The 21,759-nt window shown below is 39.2% G+C and overlaps 2 protein-coding genes across 5 annotated transcripts; both read left to right on the top strand.

The window, feature by feature from the left end:
- Nucleotides 1-80: 80 nt before the first annotated feature.
- On the top strand, nucleotides 81-21,162 carry LOC104588245 (SNARE-like superfamily protein). Of its 4 annotated transcripts, none has more exons than XM_010246096.2 (5): nucleotides 81-344; nucleotides 847-933; nucleotides 17,375-17,443; nucleotides 17,595-17,740; nucleotides 17,869-21,162. In XM_010246096.2, the coding sequence occupies exons 1-4, from the start codon at nucleotides 204-206 to the stop codon at nucleotides 17,727-17,729; spliced, it is 432 nt and encodes a 143-aa protein (XP_010244398.1). In that variant the 5' UTR covers nucleotides 81-203; the 3' UTR covers nucleotides 17,730-17,740; nucleotides 17,869-21,162. The 4 variants fall into 4 exon arrangements, 3 of the variants coding, with proteins under 3 accessions (XP_010244398.1, XP_010244397.1, XP_088748971.1); XM_010246095.2 differs by having other exon boundaries at nucleotides 82-344; nucleotides 17,595-17,750; XR_016079378.1 differs by having other exon boundaries at nucleotides 84-344; nucleotides 17,595-20,900; nucleotides 21,078-21,162.
- LOC104588243 (oleosin Ara h 15.0101) lies at nucleotides 20,462-21,162 on the top strand. Its single transcript, XM_088892848.1, has 2 exons — nucleotides 20,462-20,900; nucleotides 21,078-21,162. Exon 1 carries the CDS (start codon nucleotides 20,462-20,464, stop codon nucleotides 20,891-20,893), a length of 432 nt encoding a protein of 143 aa, XP_088748974.1. The 3' UTR covers nucleotides 20,894-20,900; nucleotides 21,078-21,162.
- Nucleotides 21,163-21,759: the final 597 nt, after the last annotated feature.

Here is a 21,759-nt window from a genome sequence, read left to right as displayed (position 1 = left end):
GACCCCCACTGTAGTTTGATTAATACCGCCGTGTATTTAAGTGTCTGGCTAGAATAAACGAAGCTGTGGTCCGATCATTTAGACCAGACGGCGCCACATGATGAGCCGGCATATATTTACGCGACTCCCGGGCTCGAAGACTCTGTTTTCTGGGTGGGAGAGGAGAGAGGACTGAGGACGGAGAGGAAGGAAAGGAAGGAGAAATGGGGATCCGATTCATATTGTTGGTGAACAAGCAGGGCCAAACCCGCCTTGCCCAGTACTATGAATACCTCACCCTCGAACAGCGAAGAGCTCTCGAAGGTGAAATTGTTCGCAAATGTCTTGCCCGCACCGAGCAACAGGTCTCTCCCTCTTCATTTTCCAATTTTCATGCCTTCATTTGTTTTTGTTTTTTTTTTTTTTTTTTTGCAGTTTTTGTCAGTTTCTTTGGATGATTGCGAACCTGATCTTATTGAATGCATCGAGTTACACATCGCAAATGCTTTTTGATTGTATAATTTACTAAACTTTCGACAAAGAGTTGCATTTTTGGAAAATCGCGCATATTTTTGTCTTTGATCCATACACGATCAGGTTGTTTGAGCATGAATTGATACTTTCTACTAATGGACTCTTCAGTGATTGTCATGTCCTACAGACAATTTTATTTTCTTCCCTTTCTTCGTACCTTATCCTTTTACCCCTTTCTTTCATGTTTAGCATATTCAGATATTTAATTCTAGCAAAATCTTTAATTTTGTTGGAGCTGCAAGCGATATTAGTTATGTGACGAGTCTGTGCTATTTGATACTGTAGCCTTTTCTTTCTTCTGTTACTGATACCGACCGTTTCCTTTGTGGTCAGTGTTCGTTCGTGGAGCATCGGAACTACAAAGTTGTATACAGGCGCTACGCGTCATTGTTTTTCTTGGTTGGGGTCGACAATGATGAGGTCAATCTTTAGCATCGCCTTGTTGTGTCATATTTTCTACATTTTCGAATCATTGGTTTTTTTTCAGAAGATCGACCAAATAGATTATGGTTCAACGTTTTCATCCATGACATGCTAGTCAGGGCGTGAATTTGGTAGCACTGGAACTATCTGTCTGAATTCTGAAGAAAAACCAGAACAAAGAGGTAGCTCCAAGATTATGAACCAACCAACTGGATTATCCTGTTACTTTTTTGTTGATGATTTGATTATCCAGTGGTCGTGGGCTATAAAAAGTGTAGAATTGTAGAGGACATAATTGCAACTCTGCACTCTATGTGAAAGCCAAAGTTCCCAACCAAATTTGCAGCATTAGAAAGACACTATTGTTGTGTTTTTCCTTGCATAATCACATTGTTTTTAAGGCGCCGTGGTGAGGCTCCATGATGGGGTTGGGGGGGGGTGCGCCTTGTCGCCTAGACGACGGGAATTTTTTGAATAAAAAGCATTATTCCTAGGGTAATTTTCTAGGTTCCATGGCAAGCATCAATCATCTTTCATTATTAATTGTATGTAATCTTCATAACAAAATGCATGCACTTCATTTAAAACATAAAAAGTCAATATATTTATGTAAAAAATGGAAGAAAGCAAAGAATTTTCAGAAAATAGAGGGGCTAAGCCTCTTTTTTTTTCTTAGGAAAAGAAGAAAAAAGGATGAAAAAAGAAAATCAGTATGTATCGATTGAATAAAATTTTGAGTTCTTCCATGCTTATTACTTCAGGTTTTAAAGTTTTTGAGAGTTCAAGACAGTAAGCATCTTGATTGAACCCTAACAAATAAGAAAATAATAAAAATAAACTAGTATTTTAACTCAAAGTGAATAATTTAGTTTAATAATGTCCGTTTTATTATTATAATCTCAGAAAGTTAAGAATATAAAAGTATCCATCTTGGGAATTGAAGTTACCTTGGTATTACCTAATTGTCCTAGTTAAATAGCATATCATAGAGGTAGTTTCTATTTTATATGATTGTAAGTTGTTCTTATATCATTTAGTATAGCAATAGCAGACATGCCTTCATTGGGTTATTTGGTTTTCATTTGATTGATGGAAGCGTGTTTGTGTTTTATTGGATGGTCGCAAGAAATTATCATGATTGTGTGAATTGTGAACTCATAAAAACCAAATCAACTAGGCATGTATTCAATGGGTGATTTGGTTTATCCTTTGACTTTTAACATGTTTGGTTTTTTTAAGAGGCCACAAAAAGTGTTATGATTATCATGTGATAGTGGGTAGTTCATATGAACTCATTGCTCCACATGTTAGTCTACCTTTGTATTTCTTGATATTCCTTGTAAGGTAGTAGATTCTAGAGGAGGTCTCCATTTTATCATATGATAGCGGGTAGCTCATGTATCACTTGGGGTAGCAATTACAAGCATTTACTCATGAGGTAATTTCGTCTTTTCATTTGATTGATTCTATGTTTTATTGGAGGATTGCAAAAAAGTATTGTGACCATGTTGACTAATTGAAACCAAATCACCTAGGTATGCAGGCATTTCTGTCCTTTATGAATATTTGTATTTGGGTGCCTATTCAAGGGCACTTTTGTAATTTTGCTTGTGAAGAAAAATGGAGTCTCTTGGTGTGAATAGTAACACACCAAGCATTCTCGACACTTGGTGTGAATAGTAACACACCAAGCATTCTTCTTCCAACTTGCTATCAAAGCGTCACATGGTCAAGGAAACTATCTGTTACTGGTCATGACTCACAGACAGACCTACTGACATCAGCATGTCGTTGGTTGACGTCAACAGTCCGTATAGTCGACAGCATCCTCATGGGTTTTTGATGGTTGCTGATTCGCCTTGATTTTAGGGGAATTTCGGTATAAGTTTCATGGTGGTTTGAAGCTGTTTGGATTTTTCTTGGATTTTTTTGATGAAAATTGGCGAAAAATCCAGATCTGGAGTTTAGGGCTTGCATGCTTGTATGGTGGGTTGGTTGTTGCTGAAACCTCTTGTTTTTGAGTCGTGGTAAACCCCTGGGACTGCAGGAAGTAATCCTGAATATTTTGGAGCCCTAAATTTTTTTGGGAAATTTCTTTCTTCCCACGTTTTGCCACCAGTACCTATTTTTCCTAGTTTTTTAGTTGTAACTCGTGTCTAACCTTGTGGGAAAGGTGTTTGGGAGTTCAGTTGGTGTTGGAATATTGTGGTGCTGGTGAGAAATATTTTTTTTGAGGGTTGTGATTGATGAATTCACACAAGGACGTCCGCATACCCTTATGTTCTCCTGGGAAGCAATGACAATGCCGGAGGGCAAATTATATTGTAAAACTTGATGGAACAAATTTTGTTGAATGGTCTCAATCAGCCAAGCTTACAATCGGTGGAAGAGGTAAGCTCAGATTTATTACCGATAAGGAAGCTAAGTCGAAGCCTGGAGATCTGAACTATTCCAAATGGGAGCAGGATAATCTGCCGGTTATGTCATGGCCTATATACTCTATGTAGGCATGCATTGCTCGTAATTATATATTCCTTCCAACAACTAAAGATATTTGGGATAGACTAACTGCAACTTATTCTCAAGCAAAAAACACTACTAGAATCTATTAGTTGCAAAGAGAAGTATGTAATATGCGATAGGGGGAGGAATCAGTGGCCATGTATTTCTCCTCCTTACCATCAATTTGGGAAGAAATTGATCACCTTGAGGCTTTGGAGTGGAAGGATCCTGTTGATGTTGAACAGTACAGGAAGTACATTGAAAAAACCGAGTTTTTTATTTTCTTGTTGGGTTAAATGCTGATTATGACTTCACTAGGCAACACATCCTTAGTGCTGATATTTTGTCACTCTCCACAGCATACAACATATTCTTTTGTGCAGAATGAAGAAAGTAGGAGGAATGCTATGATGCAGGTGTCTGTAGGTGAGCACATTGCTCTTGTGTCCACAAAGCCTAAGTAGAGTTTTGGTAAACATGAAGAGGTATTTTGTGAATACTATAAGAAGCTAAAGCATACCAAGGAGAGATGCTGGAAACTAAATCCCCACCTAAAACCTGAGAAGTTTAAAGCTGGAAAGAAAGTAAATGCTCATGTTGCTATTGCAAGTCATGATTCTTAGACTCATGCTTGAGGGAAATCCTCCTGCTTCGACATCTGCTCATGACACCTCTAATGTGATGGAAAAATTGAGAGTTATCTTACTCCATCTTGAAAAGAGTGGGTTGCCTACATCTACTAGTTAAAATGCTTCTTCTAGTGCCTTTGCAAAATCAGGTACTGCACTTGTGTGTCATGCCCCTCCATCTAGCTCTTGGATAATTGACATGGGAGCTAGTGATCATATGATTGATATGCCTTCTTACTTTACCACTTATAGACTTTTTTCAAGGAAAGGTAAGATTACCGTTGCCGATGGATCCTAGACCCCAATGTCGGGTTTGGGTGAAGTTAAATATACCAATAACCTTTCTTTGAATTATGTACTCCATGTTCCACAATTGCATAGAAATCTTTTATCTGTTAGTTCTTTTACAAAGTCTTATAATTGCTCTGTAACCTTCTTTCCATCTCATAGTGTCTTTCAGGACCTGAGTACAGGGAAGACAATTGGCAATGGACATGAAGCCGATGGAGTTTATCTTCTTGATTAGTCTCCAATGTTAGGGTTGATGTGTTAGTTTGAGTCTTGTCATGATGACTTGATGAGAAATAAACATGTTCATGGGTTGGGCCAAGCTTTGTATATGTATCAATAGAATACACTCAGGCCCAAGCCCGAGCTCAGCCAGAAATTTGAAAACTGATTTTTTTTCTTTTTTTTATTCAATAAAAAAGTGTTCTATTTATATTAAAAACTTTTAAAACTCAAAAATAATAAACATCTCATTATTACTTAGAAAAAAGAGAAGAAGAACAAAGAAAATATATTGTATATATATTTTTTGTTAAATAAAATATATTTTTATTATTTTATATATAATATCAAGTCAGGCTCGGGCTTGGGCCAGGCTTTTTGAGAAAGCTCGAGCCTAGCTCGAAAAAAGTCAGGACCGGTGCTTTAGGCCCGAGCCCGAGCCTACAGGCCTAAAATTATGACCAAGACTGACTTAATAACGGGTCGAGCCGGGCTAGCCTGTCAAGCTACTCGGCCCATGAGCAGGTCTAATGAGAAACTAAGTCAATTGAAATTGTGGCATCACTGTCTTGGGCATGTGTCTTTTGGTTCCTTGAAGTTTTTGTTTCCTAGTTTGTTTGAGTCCTTGTCTAGTTCTGGTCTACAATGTGAAGTCTGTCAACTATCAAAGCAATGCAACAAAAGTAATGTTGCTTTTCATTTAATGCATACTGATGTTTGGGGACCTTATTGTATTCCATGTATGGGTGGCTATAAATATTTTATTCTCTTTGTTGATGATATTATTCATGGTATATTTGGTTGTATTTGATGAAGAGCCAAGATGAAGTTCCTTCCATTGTGAAAGGCTTCTTCAGTATGGTGGAAACACAGTTTGAGAAGATCAAGATTATTAGATTTGACAACGCCAAGGAGTACTTTGAGAAGCACTTACAATCCTTCTTTGAAGAAAAAAGGAGTGATTCACCAGAGTTCCTGCACTCATACGCCCCAACAAAATAGGGTGTCGGAGAAGAAAAGCAGACATGTGATTGAAGTTGCCAAAGGCTTGTTATTCCAGATGCACGTTCCAACTCGGTTTTGGGGTGATGTTGCTTAAACAGTTATATATCTTATTAATAGACTTCCCTCGCGGACCCTTCACCTCTAGTCTCCTCATCAATTGCTTTTTCTTGATGAGGATACATTCCATCTTCCTCCCAAGGTTTGTGGGTGTGTCTGCTTAGTCCATGACATGAGTCATTCTAGATTGAAATTTAATCCAAAGTCTATCAAGTGTGTCTTCTTGGGGTATTCTTCAGTCCAAAAGGAGTGTCGTTGTTATCACCCTTATTTTGAAAACGGCATGTGTCCAAAGATGTCACATTATTTGAGTCTACTCCCTTCTTCGTCTCTCGTCATTCTCTTTAGGGGGAGAATGTTAGTGAAGATTGGAATCCTTTTTGTATGTCAATTCCTACAACTTATGTTGTCAATCCTTCTTCTCCTCCACCTCCTTGTGGTGGTAGTAGTCCTCCTCTTATAACTCCAGAGATTGAATGTCCATTACAATCTGACCTTTTGGACCCAGGTAATTTGGATTCTGAACCTCTTCCTAATTTCGATGCCTGTGTTGAATTTGTTGTTGAGTCTCCTCTTGTAGATTCTGATCTTAATCTTCCTATTGCAATTCGTAAAGCAAGACATATATGTGCTAAGTATCTTATTTCAAATTATGTCTCTTATGATACTTTATCACCTTCTTATTATGCCTATATCTCTTCTATTGCTTTTGTTTTTATCCCTCAATGTTACTGAGGCAGTGCAATTCCCTCATTGGAAGGATGCTATGAACCAAGAAATAGAGACACTCGAAAAAAAACCAACATGGGAAATTGTTTCTCTTCTAGAAGGCAAAGTTCCTTTTGGATGTAATGGGTTTACACAGTGAAGCATAAAGCTAATGGCTCAATTGAAATGTATAAAGCTCAACTTGTGGCAAAAGGGTACACTCAGTCTTACGGCATTGATTACCAAGAAACGTTTGCTCCAATAGCCAAGATGAATTCAATCCGAGTTATCATGTCTCTTGCTGCCCACTATTCTTGGCCCTTGTATCAAATGGATGTTAAGAACACCTTCCTTAATGGATACCTTCAGGAAGAAGTTTACATGGAACTTCCTCTAGGAGTGAACATCCGTGGGAGTGAAGGAAATGTTTGCCATTTAAAGAAATCCCTTTATGGCCTTAAACAGTCCCCTAGAGCTTGGTTTGACAGATTCAGAAAAGCTGTCTTAAAAATTGGCTTTTCACAATCACAAGTTAACCATACCCTGTTTGTTAGGAGAGCAAATGGAAAAATAACTATGTTGATAGTATATGTCAATGATATTGTTATCATAGGGGATGATATCTCTGTGATTCCTGAAGTGAAGTCTTTCCTTGCTACTGAATTCGAAATTAAGGATCTCAGAAATCTTTGATATTTCCTAGGGATTGAGATCGCAAGGTCAAAGAGGGGCATTTATATTTCTCAGAGGAAATGTGGCCTTGATTTGCTTCAGGAGGTAGGAAAATAAACCGGTTGAAACTCCAATTGATCCCAATCATAAGTTGGGAGTTGATGATGGAGATATCCTTCCTGACAAAGATGTGTATCAATGACTTGTCGGTTGCCTTCTCTACTTGTGTCTGACTAGACCTGATATATCATATGTTGTAAGTGTGGTCAGTCAATACATGCACAAGCCTAGATTATCTCATATGCAAGCAGTGAATAGAATACTTGCATATTTGAAGGGATGTCCAAGAAAGGGGATGTTGTAATCTAATCATGGACATCTGAAGGTAGAGGCCTATTTTGATGTTGACTGGGCAGGTTCTATTGATGATAGGTGGTCTACTTTTGGCTATTGTACCTTGGTGGGTGGCAATGTCATACCTTGGAGAAGCAAGAAGCAATCGGTTGTGACTCCATCTAGTGTAGAGGCAGAGTACAGAGCTATGGCACATGGTGTCTCAGAATTGTTGTGGCTGAAGAACTTGTTGATAGAAATGGGAGTGTAGATTGATACTCCAATCCATATTATATTGTGACAATCAAGCTGCCATAAACATAGCTCACAATCTTGTACAACATGATCTTACAAAACATATAGAGGTTGATCGACATTTCATTAGAGAAAGAGTTGCCAGTTGAGAGATTTGTCTACTTTATGTGAGGTTTGAAAACCTATTGGTTGATTGTCTTACTAAAGGTGTTTCCAAATCAAAGTTCAACAACAATTTGAATAAGCTGGGCATGATAAATATCTATGCTCAGCTTGAGGGGGAGTGTTAAGAGTATGAGGGAATTTCTGTCCTTTATGAATATTTGTAGTTGGGTGCCTATTCAAGGGCACCTTTGTAATTTTGCTTGTGAAGAAAAATGAAAAGTCTCTTGGTGTGAACAGACACACCAAGCATTCTCGACACCACTTCTTCTTCCTTCTCTTTCAACATCACTAAACCTTCCAACTGTTTTATTGGAGGGTCAATAGAAAGTGTGGTGACCATGTGAACTCATTGCTCCACATGCTAAGCTATCTTTGTATTTCTTGATTGTCAAAGTAGGTGAAGCTAGGCAATAGGGGTGTCTTATTGCCTAGTCGCCTAGGCAATGGCTTTTTTTTTCTTCTTCTTCTTCTTTTTGAATAAGAACCATGAATCCTAGGACAATTCAATCTTTAAGAAATATATACTATTTATGCTATCTACATGCAAACATGATTCCACTTTAGATGTTCTTAATTAAACCTTTTAGTTATATTCTCTCCCCAATTATGTTATGGATGCATGAACCGGTGGGTTATAAGTTTGTCTTTCATGTTAACATCCAAGCTAAAATGATCTCATCTTCTTCTCAAAAAGCAAGTAATTTGATAGTAAGGAAAAGAGAAAAAAAGGAATGGTCAAATGCATTTCAAACAAGCTTTAGTTTTGGCTATTGAATTTTCACAGTTTTGAACTGAAAAATGTTTTAGTGATAAAAAAGAGCATAAGAATTTGATTTGGACTAGAATATTAGTTTAATCTTTTTTGATAATTAATATTAGTTTAACTTTTTACTGTTTTTTTTTCATATTCAAAGAAAATGAAATTAAACTAAGGCAAAACCAAATGATACTTGGGATACAAGATCTGTCCAGTATCAGCATATAAATGCTTTGCAAGACCCCTGGGAGGGTGAAAATGAAAAGCAGGTAGCCAGGTATATGACCAAAAGCACAATTTGGCATGTCATCTGCTTTCTAATGGATATAGACTTTCATATTTAGGAAGGATAAGAATAGAGTAGAATGAGGAACATGAAGGACACAAGTTCTCTTTATCCTTGACCCTCTAATTAATTTTGTTTCTCCCTTTAGAAAGTGTTTTTTTTTGGGTTGCTAGTAAGTTCCCTTCAGAAAGCCTGTTGTTTGATTGGATATGATTTTTTACTTCTAGGTCACACATTTAGAACAAGGAAATTCATTCGCTGTATGATGAATATAGATGAGTGCTTAGAGAGTCAGGAACTCCAGATATAATAGATCTTGATAACCTAAAAGAAGTATGCCTTGATCATGGGGGGAGAGATGAAAGAATCTGGACCAGGTTCACTTGTGCATCCTTCTTCAAAACCCTATACCAAGCAAATCTGTCACTCTAGTAGAAGATCAAGACTGTAATCAGTCTTGAATCCTAATAGGTTTTAGGTTTACAAAATAGAAGAAAAGTGAGAGAAAGAAGAGAGAATAGAAGAGGAACAGGAGAACACAAGTGGTTGAAAGGAGGAACAGATTCTGACAGATCTGCCGCCACCACTTTCTTATTATTTATAGGTTATGTTTAGTACACAATGGAAATGACACATCTGTCCTTAGTACTTACATAATAAATAATGTAAATAAAGCTGAAATAAATAACAACTGAATTAACAAACTGACTCAAACTGACACTACTATAACTGAAACAAATAACTACACATGCTGTCCTACGAACACAGTGGGGACCACTGCAGTGGGGCCCACATCAGTGTTCTCTACACTCCCCCTCAAGTTGGGAGTAGATATCTATCATTCCCAACTTGGATAGGTCTGTCTCTAACTTCTTCCTTGGTACAGCCTTGGTGAGGATATCCGCGAGCTGCATATTAGATGTGATGTACGGAAGACACACTTCTTGTGATGTGACCCTTTCTCACACAAAATGTCGATCAACTTCAATGTGTTTAGTTCTGTCATGCTGCACTGGGTTGTGGGCTATATTAATAGCTGCCTGATTATCACAATACAACATTAAGGGCTTTTCATAGTCAATACCCAACTCTTCAAGTAGTGACCTCAGCCATAAGATTTCAGCCACTCCATTAGCCATTGACCTGTATTCCACTTCAACACTGGAGCGGGAAACAACACTCTGCTTCTTACTCCTCCAAGAGACAAGGTTACCTCCCACAAGGGCACAATATCCAGAGGTAGACCTTCTGTCATCAACATTCCCAGCCCAATCGGCATCTGTATAGACTTCCACCCTCATGTGATTATTGTTCTTGAGCAGTATACCTCTACCCGGGCATCTCTTCAAGTATGCTAATATTCTCTCTGCCGCAAGAAGATGAGAAGTTCTAGGGGAGTACATGTACTGGCTAACAACACTAACTGCATAGCTGATATTCGACCGAGTGAGGCAGAGATATAGGAGCTTTCCAACCAACCGTTGGAACATAACTTTGTCTTCAAGAGGCTCCCCGCCCTCTGCACTAATCTTGTGATTTTGTTCGATGGGTGTATCAGCCGGCTTAACCCTCAACTTTCCAGTTTCCGCCAACAGATCTAGAACATATTTTCTCTGAGAGATAAAAATCCCCTGCTTGGATCTAGCAACCTCAATACCCAAAAAGTACCGTAGTGCACCAAGATCTTTCACCTCAAACTCTTGATGAAGGAGCTATTTGAGGGACTCAATCTCATGATTGTCATTTCCTGTCACCACAATATCATCAACATATGCTGCAAGTAGTGTCAGAGAGGACTCCACCCTCTTGATGAATAGTTTATGAGCTGATTGAGCCTGTACATAACCAAACTTTCCAAGGGCTAATCTGAACCTATCAAACCAGGCTCTAGGTGACTGCTTCAAACCATACAATGCCTTGTTTAGTCGGCAAACCTTCTTACCTATCTCAGTATCATAGAATCCAGGAGGCAATTGCATGTAAACCTCTTCCTGTAAGTCTCCATTCAGAAAGGCATTTTTAACATCCATCTGAAACAAGGGCCAAGAATGATTTGCTGCAAGGGATAACAAAACTCGGATGGTGGTCATCTTGGCTACTGGGGCAAAGGTCTCCAAGTAGTCTATACCATAAGTCTGAGTGAACCCCTTTGCAACCAGCCGGGCTTTGTACCTTTCAATAGAGCCATCAGCATTATGCTTCATAGTGAACACCCATCTGCATCCCATCGGTTTCTTTCCTTTTGGTGGGTCAACTAGTGCCCAAGTATTATTCTTCAACAGGGCATCCATTTCAACTTGCATTGCATCTTTCCATTCTGGAACTGATAAGGCTTCTTGCACTGTTCTTGGAATAGGGACATCGGCAATGGAAGTAAGATAGGACCGGTAAGATGGAGACAGATGATCATAGGATAAGAACTGTGAGATGCTGTGAGCTGTAGAAGTGGTGCAATGTCGTTTCCCTTTGCGAATGGCAATAGGGAGATCAAGGTCATCCACAAGAGAGGAGGTGGCAACAGTAAGGGGTATCTCAGTAGGCTCTGGATCTGGAGCCGCAGAAGGAACTGGAGCTGGCCGGAACTGCTGATGACTGGGATCAACCTACCTGCATCGCCTGTGATAGACTCTCAACTCCGGCTCCCTCTGACCACCCTCACCACTACAACCTTCATCATCCAGTGGAATAGGTAAAGGCACAACCCCACTCAAAACAGCCCCACTTCTACTCTCACTGCTCTCCCCCTGAGGAAAGAAACTCAAAACAGCCCCACTTCCACTCTCACTGCTCTCCCCCTGAGGAGAAACCCTAGGATAATAGGGTGTCTCCTCAAAGAATGTGACATCCATGGAGACAAACCGTTTCCCTGAAACCGGATCATAGCAGCAATAACCCTTTTGAGTTTGTGCATAACCAAGGAAAATGCATTTGGAGGCCTTAGGTTCAAACTTGGAATGATGAGGCCCGAGAATCTGAATGAAACAGGTACAACCAAAGGTTTTAAGGGGAACAATGAACAACTCCTCGTCTGGGTATAGAAGGGAAAAGGGGGTTCTCATATCAAGAACCCGGGAAGGAACTCGATTAATGAGATAAACTGTCGTGAGGATAGCATCACCCCAGAAGCGAATAGGTACATTGGGAGTAAACATAATGCTTCTAGCCACCTCCAAGATATGCCTATTCTTCCTTTCAGCAACGCCGTTCTGCTGTGGTGTATAAGGGCAAGTGCTCTGGTGAATAACTCCATGGCTAAGAAGGTAGGAGGTCAATGGCTGAGCAAAGTATTCCTTTGCATTATCAGATCTAAGGACTTTGATTTTGGTCCCAAACTGAGTGAGAACCATCTGATGGAAGTTTTGGGTCAGAGCAGGAACCTCATCCCGAAAGCGCATAAGATAGACCCAAGAAAACCGGGTATGGTCATCAACAAACAGTAGAAAATATCTGTACCCACCCATCGAAGAGATATGATATGGTCCCCAAACATCAGTATGCACAATATCAAAAGAGGAATTACTCCTTTTATTACTTAAAGAATAAGAGGTTCTACAATGTTTGGCAAACTCACAACTCTCACACCTCAACTTTAATAACTCAACAGACTCAAATAAAGCAGGAAACAGACTTTTCAAAGACTTAAAAGACAAATGACCTAATCAGTTATGCCAAAGCATAACCGAACTCACAGACTGGGAAACAAAAGACTTCTTATCCACTGACTCCTCCCGACGAGAACTCTCTCCAAGCAAATAGATCCCGTTCGTCTCACGGCCAGTCCCAATCACCTTTCTCGTCTCCAAATCCTGAAAAACACATCGGTCAGGGAAAAAGGTTACTGAACAGTTCATGTGTTTGGTAATACTACTAACTGAAAGCAGGTTAGTATCAAGTTTAGGAACATGCAAGACAGAAGATAAAGAGATAGTATCCGACAACTTGATGTCCCCCTTGCCCGAAATGGGAACAAGAGAGCCATCAGCAATGGACACTCTATCTCGGCCAGAGGACAAGTGATAAGAAGTGAAGCATGGTAAGCTGAGGCTCGAGTACCTGAATGTGCAAATGCAGATGTGGCAGGAGCTGATGGTGACTGAGATGGCTGAGCTGAACTCCCAACTTCCTTTTCCAACTGTATGAGGGCAGCCCGAACAGTAGCTAAAGTCTCTAGAGATGTGCTTGATGAGGATGCTGAATCAGTGTTCACGGCCAAATGAGCATTACCCTTCTTATTTCTTAGTTTTGCTGGGACCAAGTGAGGATGTAGCTTCCAACAAGTATCTTTTGTGTGCTTGGGTTTCTTGCAATGTTCACATACCAGATCCCGTTTATCTTCCCTTCTTCCGGTCCCTTTCTAAGTCACCCCTGGCTTAGGTTTAATAGCTGTCAAGGCTGGGAAAGAGGGCTGAGGCTGCATCATGACTTTCCTCCTGGTCTCTTCACTATGCACCAGGGAGTATGCTTGAGAAAGGGTCACACTATCTCTTGTCAATATCTGTTGTTGCACAATGTCATAATCTGAATTCAAACCAGCCAGAAACTCAAATACCCTATTCGTCTCGACTTGCTTTCTGTGAGTTTGTGCATCTTTGGGACTCTCCCACTCAAGGGTCTCTAGATGGTCAGTCTCATGCCACAAGGATTTCAAGGTAGAGAAGTAGACAGAAACTGGCTTCTTTCCTTGTTTAAGGCTGTTCACCTCACACTTCAGTTCATAGGCTCTGGCAACATTAAGGGGTTGGGAATAGGTTTCTTTCACAACATCCCATATCTCTTTGGCTGTCTTTGCCCACAAGAAATTTTGGCTGATATGTGGCTGCATAGAATTACACAGCCATGCCATAACCAAATAGTTCTCTTGAACCCACTTGGTGTATGTTGGGTCCTCCTTGTAAGGTTCTTTCACATCTCCCAAGAGGTACCCCAGTTTTCCCCTTCCTCCAATAGCCATCATGGCTGATTGAGCCCACTCCAAGTAATTTGACCCATCAAATCTCATAGTTGTAATCTGAAACCTGGTTTCAGATACACCACCAAAACTGTTGTTTCCAAAACTACTTTCTCCCTGACCCTTAAACTCCATCTTTGATCAAGAATCAGTGGCTACAAACTGTTAGAGCCACTACTGCTGTACCAGGAAACAGAGTAAAACAAGCAGGTCTGAAATCTGATTTGAAACCAACACAAAACTGATCTGAAATCTGATCTGATCTGATCTGAAATCTGATTTGAAAATAATCGCCTATCACAGTATATGCAAGAAATCAACTCAAATCTAATCTGAAATCAATCGGCATGCACAGTACCAAGCAGCCTGTCAATCTGAGATGCTATTTTCTGAAATCACTACTGTGGGGCCCACTGCTGCGAGAGCAAAATTAGGGTTTCAACTGTAGGTCTGAAATAAGTGCACAGCTGCACTCTCCAAACAGTCCGCACAAGTGGGACTTATCGTAGGGCAATATGAAACCCTAAAACTAATCACCTCTGAGAGGGGGGGGGGGGGTCGGCCCAACAGTCAAACCCTAGAAACGAACTTAAACACAGTTCGGCAAATCAAACCCTAGAAACAAACTGGAACACAGTTCGGCCCCTCCTTCTAGACAGGTTTAACCTATCTCGACTGATTGCAGTCTCTGAAACTCAATAAAAAAACTTATGTACTTTCGGTTTACTGTCTTCTAGGGTTACCTGAACCCTAACCTTCGCTGCTTCTTCCTGATTACCAACTCTCTACAAGCCGCGGCAAGTCTTCTACTGCTGCGAACCTCTTCTGGTAATCTCCAAGATTCAGCCACCGAATACTTCTTCAAAGCTTCCAGCCCTAGCTAGTTCTCATGTGGTCGGCTGAACTAGACACACATGAGAAGCCCTAGATAGGCTCTGATACCAAGTAGAAGATCAAGACTGTAATCAGTCTTGAATCCTAATAGGTTTACAAAATAGAAGAAAAGTGAGAGAAAGAAGAGAGAATAGAAGAGGAACAGGAGAACACAAGTGGTTGAAAGGAGGAACAGATTCTGACAGATCTGCCGCCGCCACTTTCTTATTATTTATAGGTTATGTTTAGTACACAATGGAAAGGACACATCTGCCCTTAGTACTTACATAATAAATAAAGTAAATAAAGCTGAAATAAATAACAACTGAATTAACAAACTGACACTACTATAACTGAAACAAATAACTACACATGCTGTCCTACGAACAGTGGGGACCACTGCAGTGGGGCCCACATCAGTGTTCTCTACAACTCTATTTCCCAGCCAAGGCTCTTTCAATTGGTCTGGCCCCTCCAAAGGTAAAATTTTTCCGTCCGGGAGCTACTTTGCAGGCCATCAACACAAAGGAGAAGCTTCAGTGGAAACGAAAGAATTGGTGCCGCTCTCCTCATGCATGCTTTCTTTGTTTTAAGAGTGTAGTCAGCAGTAACCATCTCCTTCTATTCTCTCAGTTTGTTTCCCAGGTATGAAGCCATTTCCTTTCTCTCCTTGGTAGCATGGACAGCACCATCCAATGTTTTAGACCTCTTCCCTACCAACATGCTGTATGTCACAGAGAAAGAAAAAAAAAACTATGGAATTGTACACTAGTGAAAATAGTTTATTACTTTTTTGTTATATTAGTAAGAGGAATAAGAACTACATACATGTCTAGGTGATAATAGGTCCACCTTTTCTAAGAAAAACAAAGTTCCTGGTTTTACAATGATAGTGACATAAATTCAGTTGGCATTGAATGTTCATTAGCTATATAACCTTTTTAAAAGGAGGGTGTTAAGTAAAGTATCAATACTTCTTTTGTGGGGTGGAGGGGCCATAGGTGATTATGGATGAAAAATAAGGATGGATAAATAAGTAGGCATTCTTCTGTCCACCAAAGATTGGACAAAGGATTAGAAAGAGAGAAGAATTCTTTCTATTATAGCAAAAAACAAAAAGATAGATTACTTAGAAGAAGAAATAACTAACGGAGAAATAAAAGGAGAAAAAATTCCTCATGACAACCAAACACACTTATTTCATCAAATCATTCCTTTCTAAATTGCAATTACAATGACTTTATTATAAACTCAGATATTCCTTTACAGACTCCAATTTGAATTAGGAAACTGACCCAAATCAACTTCTAATTGCTTTGGAACTAAGACAAATCTCTATATAGGTAATTCATAAGGATACTTAAACAGGGACTCTAATTTCTAAATAAACTTAATTGACACCTTACTAATCCTACTAAAACTAAATGTAAGGATGCCAGTAATTATGGGATAGTAAGTCCAAAAGTTACCATAAATAGTAATTTCAAAACAACAGTAAATATTCTGAAATTTGTGTAGGCAGTGTGAATTGGAAAACTGATATACTTCCCCATGGTTCATTGCTTCTGTATCTGCATCATGTCTTCCCCATCATCATGAGGAATTCCCCGTTTTCATCGTAAGCCAACAAACTTACCCTGTGTGCTATTAGCTCTTAATGCTCGTCATATTGGTCTCATTGCTGACTTTCAAACATCAACTGTTCCATCCTCTGAATCTTCCCTAACTCTAGGATTGCAGCTTCCAATAATAAATACTCCAACTGCCACATGGGATCAAGCGTAATTACTGTCATTGCTAATCCCAATAGGGAGATCATCAACCAGCTCAACACGGTTGAGCTGGGTGAGAAAGATCTCATTAGAATCCAGATGTCATGTCAAATTTTGCTTTCAGTCATAGATCTGCTTTTGACTTTCATACTGCCCCTTCTCAGGGATCTTCAAAGGCATTTATATGCTGGTGCTGGAGGGTTCTCATATCCCAGATATATTTTTGTTATAAACAAATAGAGCATGTAAATGGTTAAAGTAATACACTCTTTTCCATATTTTTCCTACCATAACAATGTTTTATTATGCATTTAAAAATTGTGACTATTCAATTTCTAAGTGCGTACCTGAAAGTTGAAACTCATTTGACTATTCTCTGTTATCTAAATTAGAATCCTGCTAGTTTTAGGATTTGTTTTGATTGGATTTCTTTTGACAAGTGATTTCATAGGTTGAGTTAAAAAGGTGAAGATCTTATTAGGATTTTAGCATCTATTAAGTCCTTCCCCAGACACTGTATTGGTTGGAGCCTCATACACTAGGCTGCCCTTTTAAGTCTTTACATATACAGGCATTTTGGAGTCTCAATAAAGTTCTAAACTAGAAAAGAAGTTTATAAGTTCCACTATATGACTGTAAAAGCAAAGTGCAAACTTCGATATGAGATTTTTTTCCTTGACATTTCTCTTCTCTTTTATTTGTGCGCGACTTAACATAACCTGGATTTCAGAAGTATTCAAATGAAACCTTTTTTTTTCTTTTTCAGGTAGTAGCATTGCACAAGTCTGTTAGCAAGTAGTTAAGCTAATTATTGCTTGTTTAAGTAGTGATTTATTAATTTCATCTTTTTCATTAGATTTCTTTAATCGGTCTGTCTTAAATAATTTAGTAGCTGTGCCACTGCATTAATATGCCATTGCAAGTAGAATTCATGTTCCTTCCAATTCCATATCTTTTATTTTGCAGAATGAACTGGCTATTCTGGAATTCATACATCTTTTAGTTGAAACCATGGATCGCCATTTTGGGAATGTGGTAAGCCCCAATAACTGGAATCATGTCAGGGTTAACCATCTTGTAATCATGTTGTTACTAAAAGTAGACCTATTTTCTGCTTTCTCTTGTTAAATAATTTACTAGAACACGCAATTAATTTAATTTCTTTTATTCCTGTTAAAATTTTCAGTGTGAACTAGATATCATGTTTCACCTAGAGAAGGCACATTTCATGTTGGAAGAAATGGTCATGAATGGATGTATTGTTGAGACAAGCAAACAGAACATTCTGACACCAATCCAACTCATGGACAAAGCTTCATAGCTGTTTCAATTGTATGTGAGGGTGAGGAGTTTGTTCCTTCTGTCTTCTTCAGAGGTCATTTACTTTGAGATGTTATTTATCATGGTATATGCCATCTCTGATTTGGCATAATCTGAATTATTGATGTCAACACTTTTAGGTGCTAAGCCATGCCGGAGGCATTTGCTTGGGTTGTGTTCCCCGGGGGATCCATACAACATACTTGTATTGAGTAAAAATTGGTCAGTCACTTGCCCAGAAAAAAAAAAAAACATTAGTCAATTGCATTTCAGAACATCCGACCAGCTTCTATTCCTGTTATATTGGAATTACTTAACGATGGTTTGGCAACAGATTAATTTAGGTGCTTCTTATTTAGAAAAATCTCTTCACATTAAATATACGGTTTTTCATGAAAACCAATGTTGATTATACCTACCGAAAAAATAATTTTCTCTAAAACATTTTTTAAGCTTGAAAAGTTTGTCTCGTTAGCAAGTGAGAAGGACCTATTAGGCAGTTTAGTTTAGAAACGAATGTTTTATCTGATATATAAAGTACGTAGACCTCCTTCATTGTTCTGTGGTACGTAGACCTCTTCATTATTCTGTCAACACAATCGAAGGATAGTTACAAGCGAAAGCGAACTGATGCAAATAATTTGTAAACATTACTATAGTCTAGTTAGTACTATGCTGATCACTGGGAGCTTTGATTAATAATCATTGCTTTTGCTTTTGCCTCTTTTTGGGTAAAGATATTGCTTTTGATAATTACTGCTTTTGCTTTTCCTGGTTGAGATTGTTATGGAACACAATAGTTCATTAGGTGGGGTAAGTGCTTCTGAGTTCTGACAGCCCATTGTTTTTCCGCTTCTTGGGTTGCCACCTGCGATTCTTTTAACAGATTTGCATACCTCTTAAGTCTTATTTACGCAGACAGCCAGAGACGGATTTTAGGGTTCGTGTCCTTTTTCATTCAGGCTGAAGTTATAACAGATAAGTTTGTATTATATGGTTATTTCTTATTGAATTACCAAACTAATATACAGCCTCAGCCTCTATTATCTCTTTTAGCAAAGCAAAGTCAAACACCCTGACGATTTGTCTTAAGGTCGGCTGCAATAGATTAGGAGTTTGGAGTGGACCTAGAGCAAATCCAATCAACGCTTGCATTACTAACAAGAAAAGCCTCCAAGAGTCCAAGGTTTAGAAATCTCAACAAATGCTAAATGGTAAAATGATCCTCGCTGCTCTATCGAACTTGTTACCAATATTTCTCTAAGGCTTCTGAATGTCTTATTCTGTATGTTTTATGATTTCATTATTTGATGCTGAATTTGGAAGTAATAAATATCACATGGTTCAGTGCATGATCCTTTACCGTTGTTTGTTATATACTCTTCATTGACATCAACCACAGACACTCAACTTTTTCTCTTCCCTTGTTGCTCAGTTCACGATTTTCCTCTTATTACTGTAAGACCCATGGAAACATATTTTATTTCTACCCAAATATGAAATCTAATCGTCGGGGAAAAAGTTTGGACCATGCTGTCCATTTGACGTCTTGATTGATTAATAAAAGGGAAAATTCTCTATTAATACTTTGTATTTTGTGTTTATTGTTATTTTGGTCTTTGAACTTTAAAATACGACAATTCAATACCTGAACTTTCAAAATATGACAATTTAGTACTTGTCATTAATCATCAGTTAACCTGCCGTTATGTGATATTTGAAAAGGATACAAATGCCCTTCGAGTGTTATTTAATTTTCTTTATCAACTATTTAAATGTTGATAAAAATTTAACAATCCCAAATCCTTGCTTTTTTTATTCAATAAAATCGGGTTTATGTTTGAGTGGGCATTATAGTAATCTTAACTTTCTTGAATAGAAAAGGCAAGAATTTAGGACTATTAATTTTTTTGTCAATGTTTAGATAATTGATAAAAATAACTCTTGAAGAGCATTTGTCTTTTTAAAATGTTACTTAACAGCTAATTAACAGTAATACTGGGTTATCGCATTTTGAAAGTTTAGATACTGAATTATCATATTTTAAAATTTGGAGACTAGAGGTATTAATTGGAATTTTCTCTTAAAACCTCTGTACGGACGGGTTAACTTTGGCTGTTGGGGCCCAGGTGTTGAAACAGTTTCTAGGCTAGGCACGTCCTGAACAGGTCACCCATTTACTTCCATGCTTTTGTTTTTAGTTAAAATAAATTAAAAGGTAATTACTAATTTACCCATTCTCATCGTAACGTGGCATTCTCATAAAATCTCACAACAGCATAGGGCCAACAGTTTAAGTTTTACCCCGTACTGACGGCCACCTAACGGCGGCAAATTAGAAAAAGAAAAAAAAAGTGTCCTTCAACAAGAACCGTTGAGCCTTTACTAACTACAAACCTGAACGGCTGAACCAAGCACCACCGGGCATGCCTTAAGATTTACAACGTTTAAGCCCACTGTTCCAGACCCAGCTGCTCTGCCGCCACGAGTCATTCTCGTAGCCACTCCAGACATGCAGAGCTGCCAATTACATCTACGCGCCACCACTTCGACACAGCCAGAGCCTGAACCTTTACTTATCACGAGGTCATGGCCATCTGAGCTCACAGCCACGTTGCTTAAATCCAAGACGTTTAATCCCTTTTATGTATAACTTCTCCCTATCCTTCCTTTCACTTGCTTCTCGGTGCTCTATTATACTAATCTTACTTTCTCCTTAGTCGTTGATCGATCATGGCTGAGCAAATTAAGTCAGTGACCCAGAGAATATCGGAATCGGCTCCAAATTCACGCCAGACGGTTAAATTCCTAACAGCAGCTACAATTGGGACTACACTGTTGGTTTTGTCGGGGCTGATCCTAACCGGAACAGTTATATCCCTGGTTATTGCAACTCCTTTGCTGGTGCTGTTTAGTCCCATACTAATACCTGCGGCGATAGTTGTATTCCTGGTGGCTACAGGGTTTCTGTTCTCAGGTGGATGCGCTGTAGCAGCGCTATCGGTTATGTCGTGGACCTACAACTACATGTCAGGGAAGCACCCGCTGGGTTCGGACCAACTTGACTATGCACGAACGACGCTTGCAAACAAGGCTAAGGAATATGGGCAGTATGTGCAGCAGAAGGCACAGGAAGTTACCCAGGGACAGGGCCAGGGGTATTGATCATCGAGTGAGTGGCTTAGATTTAGCTCTGCTTAATTAGCTTTCCTTTTAACTCTCTTGTTGCTAGTTGCTACTCTCTGTAATTTCTGCTTAATTTCGTCTCTCTTTTTTAGTTCTCAGATCTATGCGCATGTGTATCATGATGCACTTGGTTTGTGCATGTTGTTCTGAATCTTTCTTGTAGGTGTAGCTGGCGAGCATGTAGCCTATCTATATCTTCATCTTCATGTTGGTCATCTAAAGGGGTTTCGTTCCTTCTTACTAATTAATTACATGCGTACATACCTTTGGTGTAGATAGTGAAATCACTGTAAGCAATGCCTAGCTAGGTCTTTAATTGGATTTTATGGTTCTTTACTTTGAGCCGGGCCACCCAAATTTTGGTAGATGAATCTTACCTAACCCTCCAACTCCATAGAGTAGAGGATTGCTGCCTTTCAGAAGTCAACTAGCCTGACTGACAAGAAAAAAATAACAGAAATGGTTAGCCTGAGAAGGGGCGTTATGGTTAATTGATCATAGAACTTGGAACCCTTCCATTTCTCACCCCGTGTGAGTCTGTGACTGTGAATGCTGAGTTTGTTTGTGTTTTGCATGTATTGAGTTTGAGTCTAGTAGGAACTTCCACTTGGAACGAGGGTATGGGCCCCAGGAGCTCTGGCGCATTGGTCCACAACTCCACATATACTCTCATCCCGTGAGGCCGTGAGGAAGGGAAACAACTTGGCTACTTCGGTCTTGGACAGTTGGGAAGCATGCAATCCAATTGCAATGGCGGGTCCCACTTTTCTTATGGTCCGCCCAACCTTCCCGAAAAGTCAAACGAAGCATATCAGGTCCGCACAGACCACGTTTTGGTGGCCTGA

Source organism: Nelumbo nucifera, chromosome 8 (assembly GCF_055504915.1).
Source record: "Nelumbo nucifera cultivar China Antique chromosome 8, China Antique-T2T, whole genome shotgun sequence".
Lineage (NCBI taxonomy): Eukaryota > Viridiplantae > Streptophyta > Magnoliopsida > Proteales > Nelumbonaceae > Nelumbo > Nelumbo nucifera.
The sequence above is the reverse complement of the archived record's forward strand: the minus strand, read 5'-3'. Positions and strand labels throughout refer to the sequence as shown.

Coding starts and splice junctions, on each gene's coding strand:
- LOC104588245 (XM_010246096.2), top strand. CDS start 204: ATGGGGATCCGATTCATATTGTTGGTGAACAAGCAGGGCCAAACCCGC. Junction 345..846: donor TTGCCCGCACCGAGCAACAG/GTCTCTCCCTCT, acceptor CTTTGTGGTCAG/TGTTCGTTCGTGGAGCATCG. Junction 934..17,374: donor TTGGGGTCGACAATGATGAG/GTCAATCTTTAG, acceptor TTTATTTTGCAG/AATGAACTGGCTATTCTGGA.
- LOC104588243 (XM_088892848.1), top strand. CDS start 20,462: ATGGCTGAGCAAATTAAGTCAGTGACCCAGAGAATATCGGAATCGGCT.